This window comes from Gobio gobio (assembly GCF_949357685.1).
Source record: "Gobio gobio genome assembly, chromosome: 8".
In the NCBI taxonomy this organism is placed as follows: domain Eukaryota; kingdom Metazoa; phylum Chordata; class Actinopteri; order Cypriniformes; family Gobionidae; genus Gobio; species Gobio gobio.
The window spans coordinates 46683238-46703531 of record NC_137114.1 but is presented as its reverse complement, the minus strand read 5'-3'; the positions used below and the strand labels follow the sequence as shown (position 1 = coordinate 46703531).

The 20294-nt window shown below is 40.5% G+C and overlaps 1 protein-coding gene across 1 annotated transcript; it reads right to left on the bottom strand.

Moving 5' to 3' along the window:
• Positions 1-3513: 3513 nt before the first annotated feature.
• Positions 3514-19735, bottom strand: LOC307129894 (uncharacterized protein). Its single transcript, XM_079822694.1, has 3 exons — positions 19600-19735; positions 18206-18454; positions 3514-6798 (listed from the first exon to the last, which is right to left on the bottom strand). Exons 2-3 carry the CDS (start codon positions 18288-18290, stop codon positions 5591-5593), a joined length of 1293 nt encoding a protein of 430 aa, XP_079678820.1. The 5' UTR covers positions 18291-18454; positions 19600-19735; the 3' UTR covers positions 3514-5590.
• Positions 19736-20294: the final 559 nt, after the last annotated feature.

Sequence of the window (20294 nt, the reverse complement as noted above, 5' to 3'; positions counted from 1 at the left end):
CTCACGCAGTATATGTGCATTGTAATTCCCACCGCCTTAACCTCGTCCTGTGCACAGCATCAAAGGTGTCTCCTAGCATATCAACATTTTTTGATGTCATTAACAACTTGCATAGTTTCATGAAGGGGTCTCATCGACATGCTAGATTTATGGAAATCCAGCAACAGCTGCGGCCAGGGAAAACGAATTTGGAGCTAGAGAGGTCATGTGACGTCAGATGACGCTCGTGGTCAACTGCAGAAAGGAAAGTCCTGACACTTTTGGGTCCTATATTGGAGACTCTTGCTGAATTTTATGAAAGCTCAGGGAAGACAAAACTTGAGGCCGACTCACTACTGCTACAAATGTTTTCTACTTGTAACGTTCAACAAGTTGTTTGAAACGAGTGACTATGCCACTAAGGGCTTGCAGTCTGCCAGTGCTACTATATCAGTAACAGATTGCATTGATCTAATCGAAGGGCTTAAAGAGAGCTACACTTCATTCAGAAATGAAGAACGTGACCTCGATAAAGAACTGATGATTTGATGAAAAGGCATGACATTGTGAATTGGGACGTCACTGGGGTGCGAAAGAGGAAGCTGCCAGCTAAGTTGGGCGATACGCTGATAGACTCTACCGTGGGCAAAGCACCTGTCAAGGACAACTCTGACCTGAAACAATTGTGGAATGACATGCTAGACAAACAGATCATGGAACTGAACACCGTTTTAAGGATGACACGTACGGGTTAATGAGAGCTGCCGCTGCTTGCTTGCCTCAATCGAACACCTTCTGCGAAAAGACTTTATTACAGCCTGTCGGTGCACACTTTAACATCGCTGTTAAGGATTCTGAACATGAGGTGTTTGTTCAGCAGCTGGAAAGAAAAGTGTCATTTCCATCACTTGTGGAGGTGCTCGATGCATGCCCGCACGACATCTTTCCAAGAATGAACCGTCTCCTACGAGCTCTCATCACAATACCCATAACAAGCTGTACTGTCGAACGATTGTTTTCAACTGTAAATTGGATAAAAACTGGTATCCGAGCAGCAATGTTGACACATAGACTGAACTCTTTGTCCCTGCTCTCCTTTGAACGAGAATTGACTGAATCGTTGGACTATAATGAAATAATTGCAGTGTTCAACTCTAAGCCCCGTCGTCTCCTGTTATAATCACCAAAAGTAAGCTATCTGCATTTATCTACTATGTAGTTGCCTAGTCACTGTTTCTTTATTTCATGTGGTTTATGTGGCCGCTGAGCCAAACTATGACGAGTATCGTTCTTACATACTGTCCACTAACGTTACTGTGCTTTCCACTACTGTCGTGCTGATTTGATGATAGTGTTGTGTTGCGTCTGTAAGATGTGGCCGCGCACCGTGCTAATGCTGTTCTTGCCGTTATCTTCTTAACACTGACATTCAGGCATGTGGCTCTGATTAAACAGTAGTGTATTCAATCAGATGTTGTGTTGGGCTATTTTTTATAACAGATGCCAGAGTCCTGCACGGATGCGGGTACCCGCGAATATTGCTGAAACGGGTGAAAAACATCCTACTGTGTCGGATGCGGGTGCGGGTCGGGTCGGACAAGGGAGAAACACGGGTCTAAACAGGGTTTTTAAACAGTCACGTGCAAACGAATATAGGCCTATATATAAACAATATATGCATGTATATTGTAGATGTGTTCCTAAAAATACAAAAATATGCCTTGCCTGTATTCCAAGTTGATAAAATAATTTCAAATCCATATCAGTTCATCTGTGGCCGAGCGGCGTGCGGGTGCCCTCACAGAAGAATCACAACCGCGCGCGCGCTCTGCCTGCACTGCAGCCGTCAAGATGAATCATGAGGAGTTTAAGAAAAGATAGCCGCAAATGTGGAACTTCATCGCTGAGGAAGCACGCAGATAACTGTGGTAACAAACCAAGCACACGCAGTTCAATCGAACAGTATTTGTGTTATGTTTCCAGAGTTTGGTCTCTTAATAACACTGTCTTAGTAGCCTACATTAAGCCACGTTAAGTGTTTTTTTATAATGGTTTTCTATGGTAGGAAAACGTTTAACATGTAATTATACGCGTTGCGTTCATATTCTGGGCTCATCTGATTTTTTGTACATAGTATACGTTATTAGTATTATGTTTACTGAGTTTGGTCTCTTAATAACAGTACATTAAGCCACGTTAAGCTCCCGGCAGAAGTTGTCCTTGTGTTAATGGTCGTGTAATAACTTCTGTATGCTGGCAATAAACATTTTTGTAAGTGTGTCAATAATGTGATATGCTAAACTGATTTTATTGCGGGTGTGGGTCGGGTGTCGGTTCTATTTTAAGCGGGTTGGGTCGGGTGCGGATTTTAATTAGTGCTGTTGTCGGAAAACGGGTCGGATGCGGGTTTAAGCACTGCGGGTACGGGCGGGTGCGGGTTTTCAAAATCGGACCCGTGCAGGACTCTGACAGATGCATTTTAGGCTAGGCCCACTCGATTTTCTCTGGGCCCACCTACATTGTGATTCCTGGCTACACCAGTGCTCAAGACACTTTCACATTTTATTCTATGACATAAAATACATCAGTATTACCCCATCGTGATTTTTTTTAAACTGTTACGTATCTTGAAAAAGGTTTTTGCTAAGTGGCTACACGGGACTACAGAGGCTGTCAGTCCGCTTTTACAGCCTCATTATGCTCATAATTGTGCTCTTATAAACTAGTCTAACTCAAATGTTCCGGGAAAATGTTTTGAGATAAAAAAAGCGTTGTCAGAAGCTTAGTGATCGTGCTGTTTATAGCTTACCTTTAGATTTTACTACTGCCGACTGCATTTAGGCTTCAAAATGAATAAATGAATTAATGTTGTGTTCATCTGTGATAAAAGATGTCTCCCTTTACAATCACTAAAACACTGTTGCTTTGTCAGTTCATCTCACAAAGTTCCGTTATAATCAATGAAGCTGCCAACAATGCTCAATAAATCTCTTACTTACATCGTGTCTACACTTTGTTTGTTAATGAGAGGTTTCGTGAGCCTGCTGCATAAAAACTCTGGCGTTTTGAGCGGTGTGTGGATTCTGATTGGCCATTGCATTCAAGAGATCAACAACTATGTCTGTGATTGGCTACATTGTTCACCGCTGCAAAAACACATTGTAAATAATACATTTGATTTGGCTAATCTGGTGTACAAACCAAATGTGGCTCACAGGTGTTGCAGCAAATGTGGCTCAGTTATCTTAAAATATATCTGGGCCAGTTTTGGCAAAGATCTGGGACAGTAATCACTTGTGACTCTGAATGTGAAACTAAGGTGGCCAACACATGACATAGCAAATATGGCCAGAGTATATTTGGTTGACAATAATACTGTACATCCCAAACATATTTATTACAGTATTAAGAAAGAATGATGAGTGACGTGAGGAACTAATACACACATGATGATAACCTAGATGACGAAAAGCTGTGATGATGAGTGTTCATTAAATACATCAATCAAGACGAGATGTTGTTTCTGTTTTATTTCTCATAACTGCATTTATCAAAAGACAATTTAATACATAATTAAATTACAACCCCAAATTAGAAAAAGTTGGGACAGTATGGAAAATGCAAAAAAAAAAGAAAAAAAGAAGTGATTTCTAAATTTACTTTGACTTGTATTTCATTGCAGACAATATGAACACAAAATATTTCATGTTTTGTCTGGTCAACTTCATGTCATTTGTAAATATGCATCCTTTCCTGTCATTCAGACCTGCAACACATTTCAAAAAAAGTTGGGACAGTAAAGCATTTACCACTTTGTAATGTTGCCATTCCTTTTCACAACACTTAAAAGACGTTTAGGGACTGAAGACACCAAGTGATAAAGTGTTTCAGGTGTAATTCTGTCCCATTCTTCCTGCAAACAAGTCTTAAGGTGGGCAACAGTACGGGGTCTTCGTTGTCGCATTTTGCGCTTCAAAATGCGCCACACATTCTCTATTGGAGACAGGTCGGGACTGCAGGCAGGCCAGTCAAGTACCCGTACCCTCTTCCTCCGCAGCCAGGACTTTGTAATGTGTGCAGAATGTGGTTTTTCATTGTCTTGTTGAAATGTGCATGGACGTCCCTGGAAAAGATGTCTTCTTGAAGGCAGCATATTATGCTCCAAAATCTCTATGTACTTTTCAGCATTAATGGTGCCTTCACAGAAGTGCAAGTTACCTTTGCCAAGGGCACTGACACAACCCCATACCATGACAGACCCTGGCTTTTGGACTTGTTGCTGGTAACAGTCTGGATGATCCTTTTCTTCTTTGGTCCAGAGCACACGACGTCCATTCCTCCCAAAAATACCTCAAATACTGATTCATCTGACCACAGTACACGTTTCCACTGTGTAATGGTCCATCCCAGATGCCTCAGAGCCCAGAGAAGTCGACGGCGCTTCTGGACACTGTTAACATAGGGCTTCCTTTTGGCACAGTACAGTTTTAACTGGCATTTGTGGATGTAACTACGTATTGTGGTACTTGACAAAGGTTTGCCAAAGTAGTCCTGAGCCCATGTGGTGATATCGCTTATAGATGAATGACGATTCTTGATGCAGTGCCGCCTGAGGGATCGGAGATCACTGTTGTTCAGCTTAGGCTTGCGCCCTTGTCCTTTACGCACTGAAATTCCTCCAGATTCCTTGAATCTTTTAATTATGTTATGCACTGTTGAATGTGAAATATCCAAATCTCTTCCTATCTTTCTTTGAGGAACATTGTTTTTAAATATTTCAATAATTTTCTCAAGTATTTGTTGGCAAACTGGCGATCCCCTGCCCATCTTTGCTCCTATATTAGTATTAGACCTTTCTTGGATGCTACTTTTGTACCAAATCATAATTACAATCACCTGTTGACATCACCTGTTTCAAAACACATCATTATTTAACCATTTTACCTCATTACTAGCCCTAAATTGCTCCTGTCCCAACTTTTTTTAAATGTGTTGCAGGTCTGAATGACAGGAAAGGATGCATATTTACAAATTACATGAAGTTGACCAGACAAAACATGAAATATTTTGTGTTCATATTGTCTGCAATGAAATACAAGTCAAAGTAAATTTAGAAATCACTTTTCTTTTTTTTTTGCGTTTTCCATACTGTCCCAACTTTTTCTGATTTGGGGTTGTCCATGAATATATCTAATTCTAGTAAGAACTCTTTAGACACAATCCAATCCGACTTTATTTACACTGTGAGAGTTGTTGACTGTTGAGTGGAAAAACTTGTCACAATTCTATTAATATTTATTTGTACAGCGCTTTTCACAATACATATCGTTTCAGTGCAGCTTTACAGAAACTGCATTTGTCTACATTACAATTTAGAGTGATCTGTTATCAGGAGACTGTGTCCAAGTTATGCATTTCAGAAATATACATATACAAATCACGCAGTTAGCTAACAATGTATTAATTTAAGCCAGAAACAGTGAGCTCATTGAAGTATTTATTACAAGTTGTCAACATAATATGAGAATATGAGCACATGAAAGATTTTTCTCCAGTATGAGTTATTTGGTGCCGTTTCAGATGACTAGATGTAGTGAAGCTCATCCCACAGTCACAACACACGATCTCTCACTTCATCATGTGTTTTCTGGTGCCGTTTTAACCTGTTCAGCCATGAAAAACTCTTTCCACAGAGAGAACACACATGAGGCTTCTCACCTGAATGAACTATCAGGTGTTTTTTTAGACATGATGGCGATTTAAAATCTTTTCCACACTGATCACATTTAAATGTTTTTTCCCCAGAGTGACGGAGCAGATGATCACTTAGACCTGATGGGCGAGAAAAACTCTTTCCACACTGAGTGCATGTATACGGTTTCTCTCCAGTGTGAATTCTTTGGTGCCGTTTCAGCTGACTAGATGCAGTAAAGCTCATCCCACAGTCACAACACACATGATCTCTCACACCATCATGTGTTTTCTGGTGCAGTTTAAAACTGTTCAGCCATGAAAAACTCTTTCCACAGAGAGAACACAAATGAGGCTTCTCATCTGAATGAACTATCAGGTGTTGTTTTAGATTTGATGAAAATTTAAAATCTTTGCCACACTGATCACAGTTAAATGGTTTTTCTCCAGAGTGAACACGAAGATGATTTTTTAAACCTGTTAAATCACCGAAACTCTTCTCACATTGAGTACAGTGGTACGGCTTCTCTCCAGTATGAAGTCGCTCATGTAGTTTCAGGTGTCCAGACTGAGTGAAACTCTTGTCACAATATGAGCACTTGTAAGGTTTTTCTCCAGTGTGAACTCTCCGGTGCCGATTCAGACAGTCGGCTCTAGTAAAGCTCATCCCACAGTCACAGCACACATGATCTCTCACTTCATCATGTGTTTTCTGGTGATCTCTAAAACTGTTAAGCCGTGGAAAACTCTTTCCACAGAGAGAACACACATGAGGTCTCTCATCTGAATGAACTATCAGGTGTAGTTTTAGACTTGATGATGAAATAAAATCTTTACCACACTGATCACAGTTAAATGGTTTTTCTCCAGAGTGACGGAGCAGATGATTCCAGAGACCTGATGCTCGAGTAAAACTCTTTCCACACTGAGTGCATGTATACGGTTTCTCTCCAGTGTGAATTCTCATGTGTGTGTTAAGGTTTCCTTTTTGTCTGAAACTCTTTCCACACTGAGAGCAGGTGTGCCGCTTTTTGGCTTTTGTTCTTTGAGTTTTAAGGTTATGATGTTCCTCCTCCTCTTTCTTTACATCATTTAGTTTGTGTTGTTGCTCCATCACTTCCATCTGGTCTAAAATAGACATATAAAGTAGTCAGAATCAGTTCAATGAGGTTAAACGTGAAAATTATAAACACTTAGCCGAAAACAAGATGTGAGTATAAAGTATCGGTAACACTTTACAATAATGTTTCATTAGTTAACATGAACTAATAATGAACTGCACTTCTACAGCATTTATTAATATTAGTTCATGTTAATTTCAACATTTACAAAAGTTGTATTTGTTAACATTTGTTAAGTAACGTGAACCAACAATGAACAGCTGGACTTTTATTAAATCAAGCATTCTGTGTTAGTTCAGGCAGGCCATGTAGTCAAGCTCCGCTATCAGCTGATTGGAAAAATTCCAACCCAGCTGATCCGATTCCTTTGCTCTCAATTGGCAACTCTCAAACAGAGCGCCTTACTTAAGCGCAGCTTCAGTTCAGTCTGCCTGCTTGGCTGCTTCCACTGCTTTGCAACCCACCTCCTCCCCAGCTACTCCTTAAAGGGGGGGGAACACTCAGTTTCAGTCAGTCTCATGTCAATCTTGAGTACCTATAGAGTAGCATTTCATCCTGCATATCTCCGAAAAGTCTTTATTTTTATTATAATTATAAAAGGAAGATGCGCTGTTCCGAGTCTTTCCGAAAAAAGCCGTGCGGCGGGGGGCGTATCGTGTGGACGGAGCTAAAGAATGTCGAGCGCGCGCCGCTGTTACTGTGTTGAGTGCGTCTGAAAGCTGCGTCATCCCTAAAAGCGGGAAAAAACTTTATTCAACATAAAAAATGGCTTTTAATCAGATACAGCCATACATCTATGATCCGGAATCAGACCCAGAGGCTGAAGTTGAACAGGAGCAGCAGCAAAAACGACTAGAGCAGGACGTCTCAATGTGGTATAAGTTACACTAACTATATAATATGCTTAGCGGCTTGTGTTATTTACACATTTATACTTTAATTATATTGTGTGTGTGTGTTTACGCGTGGTTTGTGTAGACATGATTTGTAGTAAGCGGACTGGTTTTGCGCGTCAGGCTAGTGTTTACATAGAAAGACATGGAATAGTAGCGCATTTGAATGAAGAAGCGCGCTTATTTAGTTCAACATATTTCCCCACTCTTTGTGTATTGTTGTTTGGAGTGCTTTTACAATACACAAACATACACATATAGAGGCCAGCTAAACAAATGTACACACTATACATCGCATGCTCCATTGATCAATACGTGATCATGTTTGGGCTACTTGATGGGCATAGGCAAAAACAGACATTTGAAGCAGTCTTACTCACTGCCTGCGGTTCCAACGTTGGGACCTTTATCATTGGGACCGCTCCATCCTTCAGTATTAGGCGATTTGAAAATCCGGCGTCGAACTGGGCCTTGTTTATAAAACAATCGGCACCGAAATGCAGGGAACAGACATAAATATTTGCGCAACTCAGTTGCTGATCCGGAAAAGCAAATTCCATCCACTTTTGCCTTAACGCGGGGTTATTTGGCTACGAGCCAGCGCTTTGATGGGCGTAGCCTATTGCTTTCACGCGCTCTCTCTCTCTCTCTCGCGCGCGAGCTCTTCCGGTAGAATTGTCCGTACGGCCCATACAAGGAAATTCCGTCCTGTTGACGTCAAGCGGACCCATGATCGAAAAAAACTTTCCGAAACTTATGACTAACAGGAAGTACTAATTTTGGCAAAGAAATACTCCCATCAAACGTCCACCTTAGCTTTTGAAACTGCACTGAAAAAAATGGTGTGTTGGATTTACATGATTTAATCATGTACATCGGTTCCACATGATTCAATTAAATTAAACAAACATAATTTGTTCACATAATTTCAACATAATGGAATTAAGTAATTTTTAAGTAACCGAATTGAGTAGTCTCACAATGATTTTAATATGGCTCCCTAACAACAGTGGTGCACACGGGGGTTTGAGACCCTGCCTCTTTAATCAATACAGATGTTTATTTTTGTATATTTTTGTTGTCACTTGACTGATCTATATACAGTACTCAGTAGCTTACATTATATTTGCCAGCAATAGCACATCATATATGTGCCAAGTGTGAAATGCTCTTTAATGTCAAGTGCTGAGTCAGTCCACAGCCTAAGCAATCGCTCCGCTCTTCTCCACTATGGTAAGCAGTGTAATTTAAATGGTTCGAATAATTCCAACATAATTAAACATGAAACACTAATAAACAATATAAAGTCTCCCCCTTTTTCTCATTTTGCCCAAAAACACATAAAATAACACTTAATTTCAACAATTTTACTCTAGTCGTCAAGTCCCAAGCAAAGCATGCTGGGAACTACAGTTTCAGCAAAAATCATTTTCGAGTACTTAATTGGTTCACATTCACCCCAAATAATTTGATCTAGTAGATTGCACATTTTAGAGAATTACATTAATCGAAAGCAATGAAATCATGTTTAGAAGAGAAACACAAATTTGTTGCGTAGATCACAAATAATACGATTAAGTAAATTGGACAACATGTGTTTTCCTGTTTTTTCAGTGTGTGTCCATGTTTAGCATGGGAATCCAAGTCTTTAACAGTGCAAAAAGATCAGTATGCATGAAACAGCATTTCACCCCCCCTTTAAACTGTGTTTAACTTAATCAATGTCATTCTGTTGTCACTGATGCATGCTCTGTTCTCAATGGGTTTAAAATATGGGAGGTTGTCCCTAGAAGCTGCTTTTCCCAGTCTTGGCTTTTCATGGAGCTCATGAAAAGGATGGGGAATTTAGAACAGAGCCATATCGCCAAATGTACATTTTGCAAAATATGCCAATAAAAAGTTGATTAAATGTTTGCCTATGGTGTTTTTGACTTAAGTGGACCGGACTGAACTACCATTAACTAATATTGTAACAAATTTATTTTTGATTGTTAGTTAATACATTAACTAATTAGAGATGCACCAATTGATCGGCCAGGGATCGGAATTGGCCGATTTTCAGCAGGATCAGCCCTGATCGGCCGATCAGTCTCACGTGTCTCTGATTTTGAGCCGATCCGTCTACATGCGGCAGTGAGCACGAGCGCGGCCGCGAAAGCAAACATGTAGTTGGCATGGAAGTTCCCTTTCAGTCGGTCATGTTCGACGTATGTCGGACGTAACCGACGAATTGGGATCACTTCAGGGAGCCCCTATCAGCTTCGAGATACAGAGAACGGGCCAATGGCCATTTGCATCTCGCGCTCCGCCCCGCACCGCGGGTATAAACAGGAAGCAAGAGCAGCGCACTATTGTTGAGGTGAGGTTGTACAGTGAGTACAGATACAGGCTGCACGATCTCCTGTATTCTGTCGCGGTCTTCCCTGGGTGCTTCAGCACATCTTTAAGAGCATTTCCTCACAAAAGAGCAACACGGGTGTGACACTGCCAGGGCTCCAGAGTGCGACTAAATGGTCGCATTTTGCGACAAAAATTTGAGAGTGTGCTTAAACTTTAGGGATGTGCTGTGATATTAATATAATTTTATTTTCGATTTTGGATTCCAAGAATTATAAAAAGATGATATGAGGTAAAACTATTCCTATAGCCGTGTTCAGTCGAGCGCGACATCCTTCCCTTCACAGCCTTGCGCTGTCATTTCTCCTTAAACCTAAACTAAACGCAAGATTTAGTGATTGTTGTAAACTGCAGTCTCTACTGTTGCTAAACTGCGGGATGTGTTTGATAATAAAGAGCTATTAAATGCACAATAATCCGCGCAAGAGACGCTGTTTCCAACTTCAACGCGGCTTATGTGTGTGTGCTGCGAAATGTACCGACTTGCACTTAATATTTTAGGCTTTGTGTGCGCGTCTCTAAACCATCAAATAAACAACAAATAGCCGGTGTCAAAATGACCGGATTGGAGAGTAGTTATTTTAACAGTTTATATCTTAAATGGGCGTAAATAGTTTGGAGAAATAGGAGAATATGATATTATTAGTTCTACATTCGATCGGTCTTAAAGGGGCAGCGTCTAATAAACCTGCTGACGATTGAGCCATTAATTCGACTCGAACAAAAGGCAAATAGAAAATATTCACATCTCTTGAATTAATAACTTTAGCTTTTATAAGCATTAATCTATCAATTTATACAGTGAAAACTATGCAGTGTTATTTTACATGTCATTACTTTAAAAGATTTCTTTGTATGTTTGTTCTTTCTAAGCAATATTAATGTTAGCAGACCTTCCGAATACCTGCACACTGGTCCATTTACAAATAGATGTTTTATATTTTTGTTCAAACTTTGCGGTTTCTTTTGCTATAGATATTTAACTTTTCAGATTATAAAGCCATGTTAATTATGTTCTTAATTATTTTTTTTTTATTTTTTATAAAAATAAATAAATAAAGTATAATAAAAAGAACCGATAAGAATACTGTTAAAGTACCGGATCGATAAGCAGTATCGTTAAGAGTAGTAATACCATTAAAACCTTAACAATACCGATCACTCTCAGACGCCTCTCTGTTCGCCAGCAGGGGGTGCCGGCTGTGGGGACGCACTCCAGAGGCCTTCCCAGACTCACACACCCCCTCAGCGGAAGCAGGTAAGTGTTGCTCAGCACACTCAGACCCCACTTCGGGCCGCCACCAGGCCGTCTGAGTCGGGTCCCTGCATGCTGCCCCGCTGCGGGTACGTCTGTGGTGCCGTTGGACGCGTACTTTCATGTCTCGATTCTCCCTCGACAGACAGTTTCTTCGCTTTGCGTTCGACGGACGAGCATATCAGTACAAAGTCTTACCCTTCGGAGGAGGCAGAGTCAGCCCTAGCTTTTCTCTGTCCGGTCCGCGCCCAGCGGACCTATGTAGACAGAATGCAAAGCTTCAGGACCTCAGAGCAGCTCTTTGTCTGTTACGGAGGACAGCAGAAGGGAAAGGCTGTCTCCAAGCAGAGGATGGCCCACTGGATAGTGGATGCCATCGTCTTGGCGTATGAAACCCGAGACGTGCCCTGCCAGCTCGGGTTAAGAGCCCACTCCACTAGGGGTGTAGCTTCTTCCTGGGCGTTGGCTCGTGGCGCCTCGCTGACAGATATTTGTAGAGCTGCGGGCTGGGCGATATCTAACACGTTCGCTAGGTTCTATTGCCTACGTGTAGAGCTTCCTGTGTGCTCGCTTCCCATAGTCAGTAACACCGGAGTGCCCGTTCTAGCATCGGCTTGCTGCGCCATTCCCTTCCCCATGGAACGGATACGTGCGCTTATTCTGCTCCAGTCGAGTTCCCCTAGGGATAGGCGAACCCTGTCGAGTCCTCCGCAACACGCGGCAGTCGGATGTGGCGGAGCATCCGACGCCAGGTCTAACTCTCGTATGCATTGGTGGAACCGGTGTTAGGCTGGATTCCATATGTGTATTCTTCAACGGTACAGCTCCCTACGGCAAGCTCGTGTCTTTCCCTTGGCAGAGTCTCCTCTGCCGTCCCAGGACGGTGTCATAAAATTGGCTGGGGCCACCCCTGGGACTTCCGTATGTTGCACTGCCCAAGGCCAGTCCATACGTGTATTCTCCACATGGTAACTCCCTCCGGGCATGATGTGGCTTCTGCAGTGGCCCTCCGGGCACGCTTTCCCAGCGAGCGTTATCCAATAAAGGTCTGCTGAATGGGTCTTGCAGAACAGCAGTGTGACTCTCCCTGCCTGAGTTTCCCGCCCGATACAGACGGGGTCTGAGGGGCTCTTCGCTGGGCGCTGGAAGTGGTAGTAACTGTGGCGTTTTCCAAAGGGTCCCAATTCGTCGGTTACGTCCCGTCGCCACAGTTGCTGTACCATCACTGCAGGCCTGAGCCACTAAGTTCGGCTCCTCAGTGAAAAACAATAGTGCGCTGCTCTCGCTTCCTGTTTATAACCGCGGGGTGGAGCACGAGATGCAAATCTTGCATGCCAATGGCCATTGGCCCGTTCTCTGTATCTTGAAGCTGATAGGGGCTCTCTGAAGGGATCCCAATTCGTCGGTTACGTCCGACGTACATCTCCGTTCCCTGTTTCAGGGAACGAGGGTTACCATACGTAACCGAGACGTTTTTTTTACTGTGAGCTAAAACTGTGAACAGACACTCAAGGGTCTTCACGGCAACCCGTCAAAATAAAAGTTTGGTTTAACAAAATGAAATTGACAGAAATATATTAGGCTACTGTTGTAGCCTACAGTAGATTTAACGCTGCCTCTATGTAATACAAATTCATCTCTACTAGGGATGCAACAATACAGTTAGTCCACGGTTCAATACATACCTCGGTTTTTAACCAAGGTTTTCGGGTTGGTTCGGTTCTGATGGCTTGTCACATCAGTTTTTTGCTATTCTATTTTTAAGCGACAGGAACAGCAAGAGGTTAAAGGCCCGTTCACACCGAGATGATTTTCGAGCGTGTTTATCGCCGACGTTTAACGCCTCTTGACTAAACAATGGGCACCAATGGGAGTGTGCACACCGACGCGCAAAAGCCGGGTGTAAAAGCGTAATTTAAAAAAAAACGAATCAGGTTAATTTTTTTATTTTGACGCGGCGAGTTAAAAACTGGCCGACCAATGAGATCAGCGCTTTTGTTCACGTGGCTGGGGCTGCTGAAGTGACAGTAAAACCTGACTTGGTGGCGCTCAAGCACAAAATCGGTCTTGCCGAGCACACATTGATACGACGAAGAAGTAGTAAATAGACAAAGAAGAAAATGAGCTGCTAATGCTGCTTGCCAGTTAGCAAAAAGTGTGTGAATTTTTGGCCATAGACATAATATATCTGTGGTTTTGGCAAGCACGTAAATACTGTCTCTCCTTTCTTGTGTGTGACAAGCGAGTGTCAGAAGCGTAAAGTGCCGCAGCACCACGTTGTGTACCGGGAGTAGGGATGAAACGGTATGGAAATTTCACATCACGATTATAGTGACCCAAATTATCACGGTTATCAATATTATCACTGTTTTGTTCAAATGAGATCAAAGTGTTCAAAAAGAACAGATGCACACACTTTAAACATTTCAACAAGTGTTATATTTGAAAATCAACAAACAACAAATAAATAAAGCAGCTCTATGCACGTTTTTAAGCTAGATTCTATTCTGTGGGATTTCCTTCCATATAATGGCCGTCATCAATAGCAACTCATCACGCAAATAACAATAATTTGGCGTAAATATAATCTCTAATATTGTCTCTGTAAATATATTCTCAAGCACTATTCTCATCAGTGTTCAGCTATGATGCATTTAAATCAGCATATTTTGTGTATGAGCCCAAACGGTATCCTAGTGAAATAATGCATATCCATATTTTCATATGATTTGACAGTTTATTTGATTAAATATCAAAATGTGTGCATCAAACCTGACACCTAGATGAACACTTTACAGTCCGTTTTATGACTAAGTCATTCTCTTCAAATGCTATTTAAGTTTGAAACTAAATTCACCAACTTTATGCCAGTCATATCAGATGCGCTGTGGTTCTGCTGTGTTTGTTTGAAACTATTTTTGCTGCTGAAATAGAAAAAAAACAGTCAACCACGGTATGATTAGTGAATCTCCTGCGTACATCGCACGTTTATCTCTGCTTTGAGTTTAGATGTCAGCGATTGAGAGCGGCGCACACTCTGAACAAAACTGGCTAATCTGAACGCCTCTGAGACATTGCATTCATAAACTCAATAGAAACACGTGTGATTGGTTATAATGTGCAACGCGATTATAATAGATGGCTTTTTAGAAGACTATAATAAGTTCAACTGCCAGAGTGGCTAGTGTGCAGCCGAAATAATGTTACACCCGCAAATTGCGGTTGTTAATGTCAAGCCCTGATTATTATCCCTTGAATGTCACCCTAGTCTTGTCTGAACTTGTTTGTTTGCTTCACGGTATTATTTCCCAGACGTAGTTTTGGTATTGAGGTCAAAGTCCACTTGCCTTGCGTTCGTAGTTTTGAAGTGTTTTCCCCTATTACAGCGACTTTCTTCTGGCATGTTCTGCAGACAGGGTGACCATCTTCGATTAAGTTTCCTCAGGACTTTTGTAAAAGCCAAAATATGACAACACCTCAGATTTAGTTCTTTTAGAAAGCTGAACAATCTCCTGGTGCTGTCACTGCCTTCTGCCATTTCTTCTCATTCAAAAACAGCGTTGCGCGTTGCACCTGCACCAGACTGACGTTGACAAGATTTACAGCAAGTTTTCAAAATCGTGATAATCACACGCGGTTTTAATGATAATTAAATTTTAAACGATATTACTAACCGTCACTAAATTTTATCGTGGTTTATCGTGAAACCGGTAATCGTTATCTACTGAATGTGCACGTTCACTCTGCGCATCGCCAGTGAAAATCGCTTGGGTGTGAACACTCAAGACGCACCGAAAAACGTCACGAAAAACGCTGGCGATAAGCACGCGCGATATTCGTCCCGGTGTGTACAGGCCTTAAGGAGAAAAAATAATGTTTTTTTTACTGCAATACTCTTTCTTTATTTTACTTAAAATAATTGAAAAACCTTACTTAAACTTAAAACTTTACTTAAAAAAAAACCCTTGTACACATTCCTAGTGTATTGTATAATATAAAATAAATATATATAAAGATTTACATTGGCAGCTCAGAGCTGTACAGCAGCATTTAAGTATGAAATTGAATGAATAAATGTAAAAATTAAACACTACATAGACTTCACTATAAAATATACATTGATTCTTAATAAAGCTACTGTATTAGTTTTTCAGTCAAGAGCAGTGAGTGATTTTCTCTTTGTCTTTTGTTGTTGTATTAACATTAAAGGGATAGTTCACTCAAAAATGAAAATTCTGTCATCAAGAAATTAATACAGGTTTGGAACAATATCAGAGTGAGTAAATAATGACATAATTTTAGAGGTGAACTGTCCCTTTAAGGACAGCGTGTTCACTAGGCTGCCTGCTGTCAATTTAATACTTTTCAATTTGGATACTTTGACAATTTTCAATCTGGTTTCCGACCGCATCACAGCACAGAGACAGCGCTCATAAAGATAATAAATGATATTCGCCTCAATACAGATACAGGCAAAACATTGATTCTGGTACTACTCGACCTCAGTGCTGCATTCGACACTGTTGACCACAACATACTTCTTGACAGGCTAGAAAATTGGGTTGGGCTTTCTGGAATGGTCCTCAAATGGTTCAGGTCATACTTAGAAGAGAGAGGTTATTATGTGAGTATAGGTGACCATAAGTCTGAGTGGACTTCCCTGACATGCAGAGTCCCACAAGGGTCAATTCTTGCACCACTCCTATTCAACCTGTACATGCTGCCACTGAGCCAAATAATGAAAAATAACAAAATGGCTTACCACAGCTATGCCGACGACACCCAGATCTACTTAGCCCTATAACCTAATGACTACAGCCCCATTGACTCTCTGTGCAAATGCAATGATGAAGTTAACAGTTGGATGTGCCAAAACTTTCTTCAGTTAAACAAAGACAAAACTGAAATCACTACATTTGGAAACCAGCAGGGTGGACTATTGTAATGGTCTTCTCACTGGCCTTCCCAAAAAGACCAGCTGCAGCTCATACAGAACGCTGCTGGCAGGATTCTGAGCAGAACCAGAAAATATGACCATATCACACCAGTCCTCAGATCTTTACACTGGCTTCCAGTTACATCTAGGATCGATTTTAAAGTACTATTACGTGTATATAAATCACTCAATGACCTAGGACCTAAATACATTGCAGATATGCTGATAAAGTACATACCCAACAGATCACTCAGATCATCAGGATCAAGTCAGTTAGAAATACCAAGGGTTCACTCAAAGCAAGGAGAGTCTGCTTTTAGCCATTATGCCAGCCGTAGCTGGAACCAGCTTCCTGAACAGATCAGATGTGCTCCAACAGTAGCCACTTTCAAATCCAGACTCAAAACACATCTGTTCATCTGTGCATTTACTGAATGAGCTGTGCAACTGTACGTCCGACTGATTGCACCTTATCTTATGCATTTACTGAATGAGCTCTGTGCTTTGTCCGAACTGCTTGCACTTTAATTATGTGTTCTAATTTAACCGTTTTATTTTTAATTATACTTTTAATTTATTTTTTATTTTGTTAAGGCTGTCTGGGTGGAAGAGGTTGAGAGACGGGGGAGCGATAAATCGAAATCCCTCCGGCGCGAGAATGAGTTTAGATCTGCTCTGACGGATAGATCTGTTTAGCCTTGGTGGTAAGAGGAAGGACCGTGTAGATCCGCTCTGACGGTCAAACAAAGTAGAGATAGCCCTGGTGTTCCTGTCCAGGAAGATTTGTCTGTAAGAGTAATGTTTAAATGCACAGTTACCTGACAAATATTTTTTGAGTACCCCCTCCGGTGCGAGGAAGACCCGTTTAGATCTGCTCTGACGGGTAAAATATCTAGAGAACGCCCTCCTCAAGTTAGGCCAAGAAGATTTGTCTGTAAGGGTACTGTCTAAACGCACAGTTACCTGACAAATGTTTTTAAAGTAAACCTGACTCTCCATTTTCTTCCACCACAGATAGGGGATTTCATCTTTATTTTCTTTTAATTCCTATTAATACTGTTATACTTTATATATTTTTATTTTTATTTTATTCACTTATGACTATTTTAACTTCATTTCTGTGTAAAGCACTTTGAGCCTAATACCTGCGTGCATCTAATATACAGACACACACCGATTTTACTTTCACTTTAGACATAACCGACTGTGTTTATGTTAACCTTGTGTGTGACAGTATTAGTGCAGTAAGACTACGTGTTTGACAGGCGTTTAGTGCGCGGGCTTTGGAATGTTGGTACCGTGACATCCCTAGCTGGCAACATTTTTTACCCTATTTCTGAACTATTATTTGGAGGAGTATTGTACACTTCAGGTTTGTTCAATCATAGGATATTTTGACTTTTGTAAGACAAGTAAAAAAGAGAAAAAGGTCAATTTATAATGTTTTGTTTCATAAAGCAACTGATTTTCAGTTATTTGTTATTTCTACTTCTTTCCAGGCACAGAACACTTATTTTTTGAGAGTTGTTTAAGTGAGAGAAGATCCTGTTGTAATGTTTAATAATTTATTTTATTTAAAAAAAATTGCTTTGAAGAAAAAGTGGATTTTTGTTTGAATGCTGTCAATTATAGTTCTTAGAAAGAAAATCGGAATCGACAAAAATCGGTATCGGCCGATCTCACTAACAAAAAAATCGGAATCGGCCAAGAAAATTGCAGTCCGTGCATCTCTATAACTAATGTTAACAAATGAGACCTTATTGTGAAGTGTTAAAGTATATTTGATGTGCAAAGGTCAGTTCTGTCATTCACTAAAAACTGATAAAATATGATCATTTAGATACATTTCTCTATCATTTATCATCCATATAGTGATTATTATTTCACAGCTACTAAAGCAGTCAATAATGAAGAATCAAGAATGGACACCAACCTATTTGTTCCTCAGTATCTTCATGTTTTATTCTGGATGGTTCTGGATAACTCATGTCTTCAATCTCCTCTTTAATAAACTCCATCTTTAACAGTCACACAGATTTCAGCTGCTACACCTGGAGTTTGTCCTTCTCTTGTAGGATGATGTGAATATTTCCAGTATTTATTTGTGAATTGTTGTGGGAGGGGCTTCACTGCAGGTGTGAACTGTGATCACTGTGAGATACTGACGCCCACAGGACCAGATCTGGAAAAATCAAAGTTACTGAATTTATACTGGATTACAAGAGTTGACCAGACCTGGCTCAACATTTTTTATTTTGTTCATAATTTTTTTAAGACAAACATAAATAAGGATGAAAGCCAAAATATAAAATGTCATTGCTGTATATTTACTGAGTAATGCACAGGTTTTTGTTTTTTTACAGGGGGGGTCAATATGACTTTATTTTATCTGAAATTTAGCCAAATTATTGCATTATATACCAACAGTGACCATTTAAAATGTGAAAAAACACTTATTGTGTTTTTGGCCCCAAGTCTTCATGCATATAACTCAAGAAGTATTAATGATATCCTAAAATCATCTTATATTCTGGTTCTTATGAAGCATTTCTTTTGGTATCTTCATTTTAAAGGCCCCATATGGTAAAGTGCCAGAGATATGGAGATCTTAATGTGGTTTCATGAGTAAATTGGTCAATTGTTCACATTTTCAGTGGTCAAAAACCAAACGTGGGTCACTTTGCATACAGCCGATACTTTTGTCTTTTACAGAGTAATATCTGAACAACAAATAATGTTGAAACTAAAAATGTATCTCGTTTTTTTCTGTCAACACAATTGCATAGAATATACGTGAGTGCCATAAATATGATTTTTTTTTTTCAAAGTTTGTGTGCCTGTCACTCTAAAAGTATTAAAGATATCTGATATCCTTCTATTCTTAAATCATTTCAATGGGTACAATTGTTGATTACCCATTAATTACATTTAAATTAAATTATGTTTTCTGTCAGGAATATGGATTATTTTGATACAAGTTAGATATTAATTGCATTTAAAACAAGGTTTGTTCAACTCTTGTCCAAAGTCTGAGAGAAACAACAGGACCATCATGTTTAACTGAGCTGCTGAAAAGCCTCTTTGTCTCCAAAAGTTCCCTGTTTTCACCTCATTCATTGTGCTGATGTCTGAGATCTTCTGTAAAGTGGTACATTAAGCACATTTTATTGGTATAATAGAGTCAGAGTCTGTGAAAAACTCTCTGCCAACATATTACACTCTAATAATAAAGCAGGACACAACCGCATTTCATTACATTGGTCCTTAAACATGTAAACTCTGGAGCTGATTAATGTTAAACTCTGTAATCTGAGAAACATCTCTCACCTGCAGACTGGAAATATAAGGCATCCAGAGAAAATATTCCACATTTGTCCTTCATTCACGATCGTTAAACAGCGTCGCTTTCAGCTTCAACTGGTCTCAGCACTCGTGCAGTCTCTCGCTTCTCTCTTCTGCGCATGCTCAGTGCGCGTCATTTTTCTTAAAGGGGCCGCGTATTCTTAAACAGGCTGACCCGGTTCCAGAATCTTATTTTGAATAAGACACTTGTACTCCTTTTCCACCAGAAGGAACCGGGTGCTAGTTCAGAGCCAGTGTTCAGACCCAGTTCATAGTTGGTTCGACTGAGGAGCCTTCTAAGAACCGTTTGCTTTTTAGAATCAGAATGAGAGCCACAACAGAGCCAGGTCTTACGTCACTGTATACATCTCATCTTTCTCAGCAACGCTAACGTAATTTGTATAGACGGAGATTACAAACGAACAGCAGGTGTTAGCTCCATTAGCTGCTATTTTACCAGCACCTTGGTGAAAAAGGGGCACTAGACAGCTGACCTGTTGCCTCGCTGCCTTATCAGACGATGGCTTTTAAGGCAGCGTTTGTGCATGAAGGCACCTCACGAAACTGATTTCGGACAGACTTCTAATAAGGCAGTGTAACAGTTTAATGATCTACAGCAAAATAGAGAGAACTTTGGCGAGAACTAAAAAAATATACTACATTAGTAATTTCTCGCTAGA

Coding starts and splice junctions, on each gene's coding strand:
- LOC307129894 (XM_079822694.1), bottom strand. CDS start 18,290: ATGGAGTTTATTAAAGAGGAGATTGAAGACATGAGTTATCCAGAACCA. Junction 6,799..18,205: donor AGATACTGAGGAACAAATAG/GTTGGTGTCCAT, acceptor TGTCTATTTTAG/ACCAGATGGAAGTGATGGAG.